The sequence below is a fragment of the Rhinolophus hipposideros genome (genome assembly GCF_964194185.1).
Source record: "Rhinolophus hipposideros genome assembly, chromosome: 4".
NCBI classification, from domain to species: domain Eukaryota; kingdom Metazoa; phylum Chordata; class Mammalia; order Chiroptera; family Rhinolophidae; genus Rhinolophus; species Rhinolophus hipposideros.
This window is the reverse complement of record NC_138050.1, coordinates 54,892,551-54,905,715: the sequence shown is the minus strand read 5'-3', so window position 1 is coordinate 54,905,715 and position 13,165 is coordinate 54,892,551. Positions and strand designations below refer to the sequence as shown.

The 13,165-nt window shown below is 34.8% G+C and overlaps 1 protein-coding gene across 5 annotated transcripts in view; it reads left to right on the top strand.

Moving 5' to 3' along the window:
• The window catches only part of MYO16 (myosin XVI), a 562,776-nt gene that overhangs the window by 240,138 nt on the left and 309,473 nt on the right, over nucleotides 1-13,165 (top strand). For all 5 annotated transcript variants that reach the window (XM_081047109.1, XM_081047110.1, XM_081047111.1 and 2 more), the window contains 2 exons: nucleotides 1,813-1,888; nucleotides 4,581-4,734. In XM_081047109.1, the coding sequence (XP_080903235.1) occupies nucleotides 1,813-1,888; nucleotides 4,581-4,734 (230 nt within the window). The remainder of the gene's footprint in view (nucleotides 1-1,812; nucleotides 1,889-4,580; nucleotides 4,735-13,165) is intronic.

Sequence of the window (13,165 nt, the reverse complement as noted above, 5' to 3'; positions counted from 1 at the left end):
GTATTACTCAAAGCAATCTTGGGCAATGGGAAGGAAAGACAAAATTTCATGGGCCACACCATATCTAGTAGTATGGAAAGGTTTATCAGAAGAGTCAGAGGTGGAATGCACATGGGAGAATGAGGCGGTTGTGTGGAAGTAAAGGAGTGTTTTCAGAAGGAAACACAGGAGAATTGTACAGAGTACTGGTGGGATTAGAATGCATGTAATTTTGAGGGATGAAAGCAGAACAATTTGTTCAATAAGAAGGCAAAGTTGGATCACAAATAGAGTTAATGTTAATGATTTATTTGACATTTTTATATTTCAGATATGACATCCTTCAGATAGTTCTGAGTTAGAGGCATTTACTCATAATGTAGACAGAGTGTGTACCAATGAACGTAGAATATACAAATTCTGAAATCCCTGGGGACATAATTTCTCTTTTTAAATTAAGTGAAACAATCATTTTTAGTTTCTGAACTAGGAATTCAACTATCTCCAAACACTCCTTCCTATTTTTTTCTTAACTTTTTAAATAGCTAATTTAAATGACCACGAAGAATTTAATTTTGCTAAATTTATCCAAACTGAAATACAATGATCCACAGAATGAGTAATACATATCCAGTAACTCGTGTGTATTTAAATTTCAACTTAAATACATTTTCTACTAGCCAAATAGTGTTTTCTTTTACACATACACACACACAATACCAGTCATCTTAACCTCTGATAGTTTTGGTGATTATAGTAGCTTTCTTTTCTGTGGGTCAGTTACCTGTGATCAATCACAGAAGAATAAATACAACAATTCCATTTCTATAAACATCACAAACAGATGAAACCAAGCAATATACTGTTTAAGGATACTTCCATATGTATCCTTATGTACTTCCATAAGGGCTAAGCATGTAAAGGAAATATAGTAATGATTAGCCCAAAATTTGTAATAGTGATCAACTCAGGGAAATCGGGAGAGGAACACATGAAGATACTATGACATATTTTAAAGTTGGGTGCACTGGCATTTATTTCATTATTGCTCTTTTAATGATACACCTACATTATATGTACTCTTTATATATGCTGTATTTTATACTAGAACTTCATCAAGTTGCTTAATTCTTATAACTTGAAATTAAATTTCTCTAACTCTCCATTGTGACTTTAGGTCCACGGTGCTATAATGGGTGTACAGTACCAATAAGTGACATTTTTATGAATTGCTGAATTGAAACAGAACAAAACACACGATGACATATAATTCTGCCCAGAAGGTGTCCTGCTATAAATCTGAAAGGTGTTAAATGCAGATTTTCAAATCCTCAGTGGTTTATCTCTCATTTGATTAAATAATTTTTGGTTTGAATGTATTAATTGCTGAAATAGTTTGAAATGTCTGTCATTGTAAAAAAAAGAACTGGAAACAGAGAGTTGAAGAAAAACCTGAAGCTGAATAATAATGAATATCAACTATAATTTAACATATATGTGTATATATAGTCACGGGGTGTGGAGTACAGCATAAGGAATAGAAAGTGGAAATGTAATGGCTGTATGCGATGTCAGAGGGGTAGTAGATTGGGGGAGAGGGGTTATCACTTTGTGAGGGGTATAAATGTCTTAACTATTACATTGTTCTGTACACCTGAAACTAATAAAAAAACAAAGAGAAGAGAAACACTTAGTGTAATAGTAGGTTATGCTAGTGCAGTCTCCTTTCTCCAAACTTAAGTGCCCTGTGAGGCCTCAACTATGTATTACTTACTCATGAATCGTCAGTATCCAGCATGACATTTCCTATTTCAATTATCTCTAATGTTTCAGACAAACCTGGTGAAACTTCTTTTGATGCATCAGGCAAATCCAAACCTTCTGAACTGCAATGAAGAGAAGGCCTCAGGTAGGTTATGAGCGTCCTGGGACCCCTGAGCAGTCACTGTTTCCTTCCCATCACGTGTATGTTTTTCATCTAACACCAGCATAGCTGGAAAATGGGAGTCAGCCTCTCCTGAGAAGCTCTGTGAAAACCACCCCAGTTCAAGTGTGACTCACAAACTCATATGTACTGCTCCATTACAGAAGGATATGAAACAGCAGTTAAGTTTATAGGGTACTGTGTACTTCATTACAATTTGCTTTTCAGGCTTTAAACTTCCAGGATAGTGATTCCTGCAGTGATACATGCTTTAAAATATGTTTTTGCTGTATTTAAGTAGTTTCTCTTCACACCAAATGCATAGTTGTTCATTAGGGTATTTTTAAAACAATAATTGTGTAGTTTTCTGCACGGGTATTTATATTTCAAGAAATAGAGACGAATATTTTAAAGCTAATTTAAAAGTTTGAAAATACTGCCTTAATGTTACTTATTTTTAATATATATTTTAAAAATTCTAGTTTATTTTTTTACTAATGTTCTTTATATATTCATATACTTTTTGTAAAAAAGGATTCCACATTGCTATTTTAGTTTTTTAAAAATTTGGCAACTATGTTACTACTGAGTTATTTTTATATATTAAAAATAAGAGAATTCTAAATAGCAAAGAGAAAAGTCTAGCATGAGTAACAAAATAATATAAAAATTGCAAGGTAGTGTTTGATCTGAATAACTTACATATATCTAATTATTCTTCTTGTTATACTTCCACTCACCTGAAAGCACTTTATGCCTGAGATTTTTTATTTGATGTACTTACAGGACTGTGATTACCTGTAAAACCACCAGTTTAAGAGAGGATGAAAGATTGGCTCTATTTCTTATTTTATTGGAATTAAGTATTGTTTCATATTTATTCATTTTTCTGCTAAAATAAACTGCAGATCTAACAAACAGAGCTATAAAATAGCTTATTAGTCTCAAACTTTAGAATCAGGCTAATATTAATGATAGTGTAGTGTAGTACTGTTAATATTAACTGCAATAACATCTCTAAATATTAAAGGAGTAAATAGAAATTTTTAGCTTTTTTCTGTTGTGTTTTGTTTTTCAGAAATATATTTATTGTGAAATATGCATCACATCCTCTGTTAAATCTACTTTGGTCTAACTGATCACATTGTTCAAATTCATATCCCTGGCTTCTTTCCCAGAGAAGGGAATATATGATTGACCCTTGACTGCATAGACTTCATCTGTCACACATTCAGTTTTTCGGTCTACTGTCAGCTGTGCCAAAATGAACATCCAAGGCAATTGACAGTTCTAGAGCCCCAGGAAATGACTAAACTTCTGGTCTAGACTTAGCCCTGGTCACCTCAGGCCTAGCGTATGGTGACTCTGTGAGATAATTTCTCCCATATTGGTCATGCCAGTTCTGCCATAAATGTAATCCCTTTTTGTGCCATGACGGTCACAAGAGACACAGTCATGGGACCATAGTAGACTCTCAATAAGAATTGGTTAATCAAATGAAAATACTTCTCTCACACACAAGGAACAAAAAGCCATAATGTAGGATATTTCAAGTAAATGCAGGATATCCCAACATCTAATCCAACAGCAAGAAAAATGAACTAGATAAAACAATAGTGCAGAGAACAGTAAACTAGACACCATAGTATCACTGAGCAAATGAAAATCATCACAATACTATATTTTATTCTTGCTATTTGGGGTATAATGAATTTGAAATGCACACATAAAAATTTATCTGGGGGATAAAAACAGTTTGGAGTGTAGCTGTTAGGTGTGACAGAAATAATCTCCTGAGGCGAGGAAGCTGAGCTGTTTCCGACTCCTTACACGGTTATGATTTAACCTAAAGCAAATGATGACAAAATCCTGGCATATCTTCTTGTGGTAGCTGAATTACGGCATCTAGCCCATAAGGCTGCATAACTCAAATGTATAGACATAGGTGCAGGTTAGTTATGAGGGTTGGAAAGGAGAAGTTGCTTTCATTAGGTTCGTAATTGTTATTAATATGAGTTTTCTTCAGGATTTATCGATTTTCAATTTCAATTGTTAATAAGTATAAATTTGATTAACGCACATCTCTAGTTCTACTCAAATATGTCCAGATGCCACTGTTAACATTAATTTGTAAGAAAATATAATTATTTATACTTCAGATTTTTAAAAAAGCAGATCATGAAGAGAGGCTAGACCCACTGTTTGAACAACATCCTGGGTATCTATTTGTCCATCTACCTGCTTAGTAGAATGTTTTGGAATGCCCACTATATATGTTTTATAATAGCCCAGTCATTCGGAAGGTATAAATATTTTCAGCATTTTGTTTCATATTCACCAAGGTGAAGGAAGAGTTTTACTGAGAATAAAATGACATTCAGTTCTATCAAGCTTAGCTTCTCAATGATTTTATGTTTTACACATCACCACTCAGTGAAAATTATTTTTATATTTTTTTTCATTTCATTTGCAATTAAATATGTCACTGATGTAAAACACATTAGTCTTTTTAAATGGCAGAGCTGCAATTTTATTTCTATCATAAACTTTTACTCTTTCTGTTTTCCCATGTATGTTCATAAATTTTAGCATTTCAGCATATGAGAACTATTTAAAGTAAATAATTTTCTGTGATTTCACCACCCACTTTTTCTGATTTTCTTATTGTTTCTTGTAGATATCGCTGCCTCTGAGTTTATTGAGGAAATGTTACTGAAAGCCGAAATTGTCTGGGAAGAAAGAATGCAAGAGCCTTTAACTGTGCCGACCTTAGCACAAGAGGAGCCATATGAAGAGATCGTGCATGATCATCCAGCACTTTCCAGTAAGCTGTAAGTGCCTTGTTTCTAGAATGATCAAGTCATAGACCTGGTTCATTGATAAGTTAATTACTCTCGTTTTGTCTTCCTCTCTAACCACCAGGCAGTCATTTTACAGTTAATGTTAAGTTTGTCTCTCAACTAAAAGTTAGAAAATTGAAGCTACGTATGAATATATTTATCACAAAATACTTGTTGACAATTAGTTTAGTATACTTTTATGAAAACCCTTTGATTTAAAAAAAAAAAAAACATTACTATTTCAGTTATTAGATTTGTCACCATGAAATCAAGGATAATATTTTAAACACACTCCATGTTTTTAGCTGAACTGATATGTAAGGTTTCCACTGACTATCATAATGGCTAAATTTCCTGAAGTTTAAAATACAAATATTCATTTTTTTTCTTTAAGCTATAAAACTAATGATTTCTTGTTGTCTAAAATATCCTAAATACTAACACATATTACAAAGAGGATAAACCTTGAAAACATGCTAAATGAATGAAGCAAGATACAAAAGTCCACATGTGATACATTTAAATAAAATCAACAGAATTTGCAAATCTGTAGAAACAGAAAATCTATGTGTTTTCCAGGAGTGGGTAGAGAGGGTAATGGGGAGTGACTCTTGATGAATATGGGTCTTTGAGGGCTAATGGAAATGTTCTAGAGGTAAATGTGATAGTTATACAAATTTGTAAACACGCTAAAGAGCACTGAATTGTACACTTTGGAAGTGTGAGTTTTGTGCTATGTGAATTACACACTTGAAATCTATGTAATTTTACTAACCATTGTCACCCCAATAAATTTAATTAAAAAAAGAAAATGTTAAAAAAAAGAAATCAAAACATAGAGAAAAAAGATAAAATATATTTCCAGTTGAAAATAAAAATCTGCTGTTTATAAGCAGTGAGACCTTGAGGAAGGTATCTCCTTTCTATGAACATGTTTATTTTCTGGCAATGGAGTTTATGTCTTATATTAGAATACTTGAGGGTGCCATGAATCAATAGAACTATCTGGGTTCTAGACAAGCTGAGAAATAATCAAAGAGAAAAGATGGAGCCCAAATTACACTTGATCAGTGACAGAAGATACTCCTGGAGGACATAACTGAATGTGGCAGCTGAAAGGGTTTGTAAGTATACCCATTCTCAGGCAGCTTTACCTGCTAGGCACCTACACACCAGATCTGGTCTCCCACGTGAGAGGCTTCCCAGAGAAGGCGATGATGCGTAGAAAGAGGGAAAGTCGTGCTCTTTGCAGGAAGGCTCACTCTAAGAAAAAGGAGAGAGGGAGACACTCTTCCCAGATTCATCCATCAGACAATTCCTTCCACTGCCCAGGTACAGAGGGAGGCCCAGAATTAGCATGACTCATTTTTTCTTCCTGGGAAGTTGAAAAGATGCTGCCAATCGATGTGTCAAAAGACTGTTGCTGGATCATAGGGTAGTTCCATTTTCAGATTCCTGAGATACCTCCATACTGTTTTCCATAGTGGCTGCACTAATCTGCAATCCCACCAACAGTGCACTAGCGTTCCCTTTTCTCCACATCCACGCCAGCATTTGTTGTTTGTTGATTTATTGATGATAGCCATTTTGACTGGAGTGAGGTGGTATCTCATTGTGGTTTTTATTTGCATTTCTCTGATGGTTAGTGAGGTTGAGCATTTCTTCATATGTCTTCTTGCCTTCTGTATGTCCTTTTTAGAAAAATGTCTCCTCAAGTCCTCTGCCCATTTTTTAATTGGGTTGTTTGCTTTTTGGAGTTGAGTTGAGTAAGTTTTTTATAGATTTGTGATATTAATCCCTTATCAGATATATCATTGGCAAATATCTTTTTCCATTCAGTAGGATCCCTTTTTGTTTTATTGATGGTTTCCTTTGCTGTGAAAAAACTTTTTAGTTTGATGTAATCCCACATGTTTATTTTTTCTCTTACTTCCCTCGCACGAGGGGATATATCAGTGAAAATCTTACTCCGAGTAATGTCCATGAAGTTTCTTCCTATATTTTCTTCTAGATATTTTATGGTTTCAGATCTTACATTTAAGTCTTTAAGCCATTTTGAATTTATTTTTGTATATGGTGTAAGGAGGTGGTCCAGCTTCATTTTCTTGCATGTGTCTGTCCAGGTTTCCCAACAGCACTTATTGAACAGACAGTAATTCCACTCCTAGGCATCTACCCAGAGAAATCCAAAACTCCAATTCAAAAATCAGTATGCACTCCTATGTTTATTGCAGCACTTTACACAATAGCCAAGATATGGAAACAACCGAAATGCCCATCGGTAGATGACTGGATTAAGAAGCTGTGGTACATTTATACAATGGAGTATTACACAGCCATAAAGAAGAAAGAAATCTTATCATTTGCAACAACATGGATGGATCTAGAGAACATTATGTTAAGTGAAATAAGTCAGAAAGAGAAAGACAAGTACCATATGATCTCACTTATATGCGGAATCTAAAGAAAAGAATATGTGAATGAACTAATCAGAGACAGTTTGAGGGCACAAAGAAAAAACCGAGAGTTGTTAGATGGGTGGGGGCGGAGGGGGGTGTTGGGGATAAGGGGAAAGGTGAAGGGATTAGGAAGCAACTGGTAACCACAAGATGGCCTCAGGGTTTTCTGAAAATTAATTTGGGGAACTTATTCAATAATGTCGTAAAGATTTTGTTGGGTATCCGATGGACATGCGTCCTATTTGGGAGACCACCTCAGAGATAATATGGATGCCTGATCATGGCATTGTACACCAGAAGCTAAACATTAATGAATGCCAACTATAATTTTATATATATAATGTGATGGCTGGGTGTGAGGTCGGAGGGATAATGGATGGGGGGGGTTCACAGTGTGAGGGATATAAATGATGAACGTCTAAGTATTACCTTGTCTTGTACACCTGAAACTAATAAAAAAAAAAAAAATAGTGGAGCAAAAAAAAAAAAAGACTGTTGCTATGAGTAAGTGAGATCAAAGGGGGAAATCTTGTTTCAGAGCCACTCCCATTACAGGCATTTAAAAACACTTTTAATCTAGATTATTCAGAGGCTAAAGGCATGCAAAGTGCACTGACCTTTACTTAACACTAAGATATATTCATTATTGGATTGGATATTTCAACTGTGTTGTAAAGGAACTGAATTTTTATGTCAGACACTATGTTAAGAATCTTCGTGGGTTATCTTATTCCTTCTTCAAAGCCCTATTAAGGTTCTCTTATTTCCCTAAGATCACAGAGCTGGGAAATGACAGATCAAGATTTATAGCCTGGCAATCATACCCTGTATCATTCTCATCTATACCACATTATCCGTCTCCTATTTTCACAGGTGAAAAAAAATGGTATCACATTTATGTAGGAGAAAAAGGAAGAAAGTCATAGAAACAAAAGTCGGAGTCAAATCAGGAATTGATAAGACACATTTCAAGTTACCTACAATGAGTGGTTAGAATATTTTGACCTTACTGTCTACATTATTATATTACTGGTATCACTGGAATGAGAGAAGTAATACAAATATTTGCTATGGAAGAATTTTACTTTCTGGGTGTTAATATCAAAATCAGTACCCAATATGTTCTACTTTACTTTTAAAATTATGTTATGAGCTTCCAAGTAAATAGATGTTAAAATGTAAACAGAATTAAAGTTTGAGTTAAACCCAAATTATTTCATAATAAGTTATTTTGAATAAATTTTAGTTTATCTATGTGTCTATAGTTTTGTTTTCTGCTTTATGTAAAAATGAAACAAAAACAACTAATTTGCCAAAAAGTGGGGTCTTTTTTGTATTATTGATTGGACAACAAGTTTTAAACAGATTAATCGATGGCTTATTTGTTCTACACAGTTAAATATTATTGTTTAAATTACATTTCTCTCTTATTGACTCAGAGCATAGCTTTGCAATTTTGAAATAAGTTTTATATTGAATTTTGACCTACTGTTTCTTGTAGCTTACTGTTATTTTTCTTCAGCGATAGAATTGAAAATTAACTCAAAGAACAATTTAATCATAATTTTAAGTTTTCTCTTTAGCTCTGAAAAAAATAACAAGTAGACTTGATTAGTTTAAGGAAAACAACTAAGTACATTTCTAAATTTTCTTTTATAATTTATTATTTTGACACATTTTATCTGGTTTTCATTGTCTATTTTTTTATATACAACTTCTAAATTTTATTACTCATATAAACTTTTTATTCTCAAGAATATAGTCTTCTATATGTGGAATTGGATGTCTTAGGTTATGATCAAATTCACCACACCTTCTTGTCATTGTCTTTATAATGTTATAAATAAATGTGAACAAGGAGCAAATAGATATGGTGAAATAACAACTAGGTATTATGATTTCATGCAGAAAAGTTTACTTTCTATAACCTATTCTTTTGGGCCTTGTTTTAGTATGAGAAGGAAAAATGTGGACATTTAAGATTTGTCCATAAACAGACTCAAAAATATCGTAAATGTCAAAACATTCTCTAAAACTTATAAATGTGTGTATTGTTGAGAAAAAATAATACTTGTTGATTTTAGTGTATTTTGATATCACATTAGTGATTTATTTGGGCAACAAATTTACTGAAAAGTGTTGGAACATTTTTTTCAACATGCCATTCATTTGATAGAGAACATAGATGAAGAGAATTTACATGATTAACAGGAAATATAAATGAATTTCTATTAAAAATATCTCCTACGTCACTTACAAAGCAGCATTTCTTTACAAACCAGTTATTTGAGAGTCTGTGGTTTAGACAGGGTGTTTGAAAAGGGTTTGTGTCTTCTGTCTCTCTCCTCTTCTGAACATTACTGCAATTTTCTGCAAACTCTTCCTTTTGCTCTATTCCCTGCCTTTTGCTCTATGTGAATAAATAAATGCTATCTTTCTGTGAAAATCCAAGTTTCACTCATTTAAGTCAGGTGTATTCTTGAATTGTTTAATACCTGAATTTTAAATATAAAGCCTGGTCTTCACCTGTTTCCACAAGTCTCTTATCTTTAGAGAAATTAAGAAGAAATTAAAACAGAACAAAACAAAAATCTAGGAAAAAGGGGGAAAAGCAAGTAGAGATTGAAATACTGGTCAATCTTTTTCTCTGCTCCAGTCAAGAGCAAGCATTCTGCTGACGCTCAGTGCTCCTTTAATTTCATTAATTTGCTCAAAAAGAACAGTGCATATTCGTTGGTATGAGAAGTATAAAAATAGGAAGAACTTAAGCCTTCTGCTCTTCTTTGTATAATTTATCGTTTTTCTTCAATAAATCCTTCCTTCCCCACCTTTTATCTCTAGACCTCATTCTGAAGATTTAACATGTATTACCTCATCTGAATTATGTTTGGCCATCTTTCTTCATCAGCTCTAACCCCAACTTCCTATTGCTTTGCATAACAAAGTAGACTTGTCGTTTTATTATTATTATTACTTTTTACATTTTCCTGAATTTTGCTAAAATTTTAAGAAAGAATTATGTGGTTAACTCTTTCTAATATTGCATCTTATAAGTCAAATGTCCTTTTCACTGTCAGTTTATATTCACTTTTCTGTGAACATTTTCTGTGATAAATCATGATGTAGTCAGGATAAGAATGTCACTTCCACTATGCCCTGTTAGTAGTAAATGCCTTTCTTTGTTTCGGTACTTAATCTAGAGGAAATACATACATTATTGGCTTATCCCCTATTTCATGTTTTCTAAGATATCTTCTATGCAATGAACTTTATTATGGTCTTTATTAGTTGTCTGACTTTCAAGTTCATGTCTCAAAATGAGCAGGTTAGATTGAACTCCAAAGGTCCTTCCAATTATAACATTCTCTATCTGTAAAGTTTTTAGGCTTCCTCTCTCTGCTTTAAGTTGGCAACAACTCTATTCCTACTTGACTGCTATTTTCTACTGCATTTTTGCCTGCTGACAGGACGCCTCCTCTGTGCTGTCTTTTCCATCCTTTGATCTGTCTGAGTGCCTCATTTACTGTTACTACTGCTAATGAACCAGCTGCTGCTAAATATGCTGTTTGCTGTTTGAATATGGAGGTGCTCTTCTAGGGTTTTTAATCACTGGGAAGTTTTGATAGGTGCCAATTTTTGTTTCTAATATTCTATTTCAGGGAGTCCTTGAGTTAGAACCCCCAAAGATTCTGCATGATGCCTAAGTCGAGTGGAGTAGTTTACTAAACAATTGTGGGTTTCCATTTATTAGTCATAAGATACTTATAATAACAACAATGAAACCTATTTATTGGGTAGTTACAAGGTCAGGACTTTTGCAAAGTTTACATGATTAACTTCATCATCCTCAAAACAACACTGCATTCAGGAACCTCCCAGACCTCACCTTGTGTATCTATTTGTTTGGCTGGTCTTGATTTATATCCTCTATAATAAAAGTGCAATAGTAGCAAATACAGGGTTTTATTCAATTCTGTGAGTTGTTCTAGTGAATGATCTAACTTGAGGGGGGTTATGGGAGCCCTGAATTTGTAGCTAGTTGGACAGAGTGTGGGTGGCTTAGAGACTCCGAAACCTATGGTGGCATCTGAAGTGGGGGCAGCCTTGTGTAGAAGATGACGCCTCTAACCTGTGGGGTTGGTGCTGACTGTAGGTGGTCAGCCTTAGAATTGCACTGCAGTACATGCCACAGCGTGGTCATGACGACAATGATGATGATGATGATGATGATGATGATGATGATGGTGATTGATGAGGCCTGTCTCATGGGGTTGTTCTCGATGAATAACTGAGTTTTACTATGTATTAAGTGCTTAGAGCAATAACTGGCTTATTGTAATACTACATAAGTGCTTGAGAAATGACAAAAAGACAAAAAAACAAAAACAAAACAGATGTTCTTTATTCATCTGCAAAATCATCTAAAGAATAAAAGCCTTCTAGCTATAAGCTGAGACAACAGAATTAAGCCTTCAGCTCGGGTGCTTTAAAACTGATTATGACCATATGGAGAAAATCTTATATTCTTGGAAGTTGGAAAGAAAATCCAATTTCAGAGAAGACCAGCTTTGGTTGAGTAAACTCTTTGATTAGGTTGCTTGAGGCTGGGTCTCTAGTGCTTCTGAGTCCTCTGGAACTCAGGATGGAAAAAAGAAGCTGCTCTGCATGGGGCCAGAAAGTCTAAGAGGAGGCAGAACTGAGCAGGGCTGAGGCCACGGGCAAGGGACGGGGCGGGGGTCGGGGGACATCTCAGGGTAGCTTTAGCCAAGTAGCCATCGATGAGGAGAAATAGCCTGTGGGTATTTTTGAGTGGAACAAAATGAGGTATGCGATATATCCTTCTGGACCTCAGTAATACCTGATATTCTCAATAGGCTTAGGTAGGTTTTGTGGAAGCCCTTGAAGGTGTCCCATTTTATTAAACAGGCCTAACTTGTTGAATTCATTCAAAAGCAAGCCTGCTTATGGCTACACAGTGATTTCTCCTGTGGCCTTTCTTGCTCAATTGAAAATCAGTATGGTTTGCATACTGAAGTAATTTCAATAATCATTTCCATTGATTCTTATTTAAACTCCATGACTTGGGATGGATACCATCATCATCCACATTTTGCTCACAGAGACAGAAGCTCAGTGGTGTGACAGACGAAAGGGTATAGCTAGTCAGTGACAACTGCCATTAGAACCCAAGTTTTTGGATTCTTTGTTCATGCTCTCCAGCCTGAGGCAGGAATAAGCTCAGGAAGATGGTCTGAGCATCTTCATAGCCTCATGGTGTACACAATCTTGGCATGTAGATGTAAAAAAGTATTACATATGAGAGAAGTAGCTTTTGACCTATGCTTCAACACTGTACTTGGGGACAGTCATTGTGGAAATGCCTCCTCGTAATTTGGACCAGGATGCTTGGATAAACACTGAAAAGTGCACTTTAAGACCCGTAGATGTCATTGTGCTAAAGCCATTAATTTCCTTACTCCTGCTGGTTCAACACTATATACATCTCTGGTTACACCTGTAAGGCAGTTGTTCTTGAAAATTTACTGCTGACCCTGAATGACTCAAGCATTTTCAAAATCAGCACAGTTTCAGCAACCATTCTGCAGTAAAATAGCATCACCTGAGATGAAGTTTGACCAGACCCCCAGTTCTAGATTCTTCAGAGTCTTTATTTCATTTGCAAGCTCTTGTGCCATTGTCGTAGATGTCGGGGCAACTGTGGCTGGCAGTAAGCAGTCTGAATTTTATTAGTATGTTGTCCAGAGAAATTCATGAAAATAAGCATTGAGGTATAAACATACAAAGCACTTGCACCAGAATCCTTATTTTTGTATGTTGAACTTTCTCACTGTTTAATAAACATTTTCAGTGATCAGAAACATTCTTCATTTGTACTACCTTCATGTGTAAAAGAAATTTCTGTAAGTCCATTTAAAAATATTGACACTTACCCTTAAAAAAGT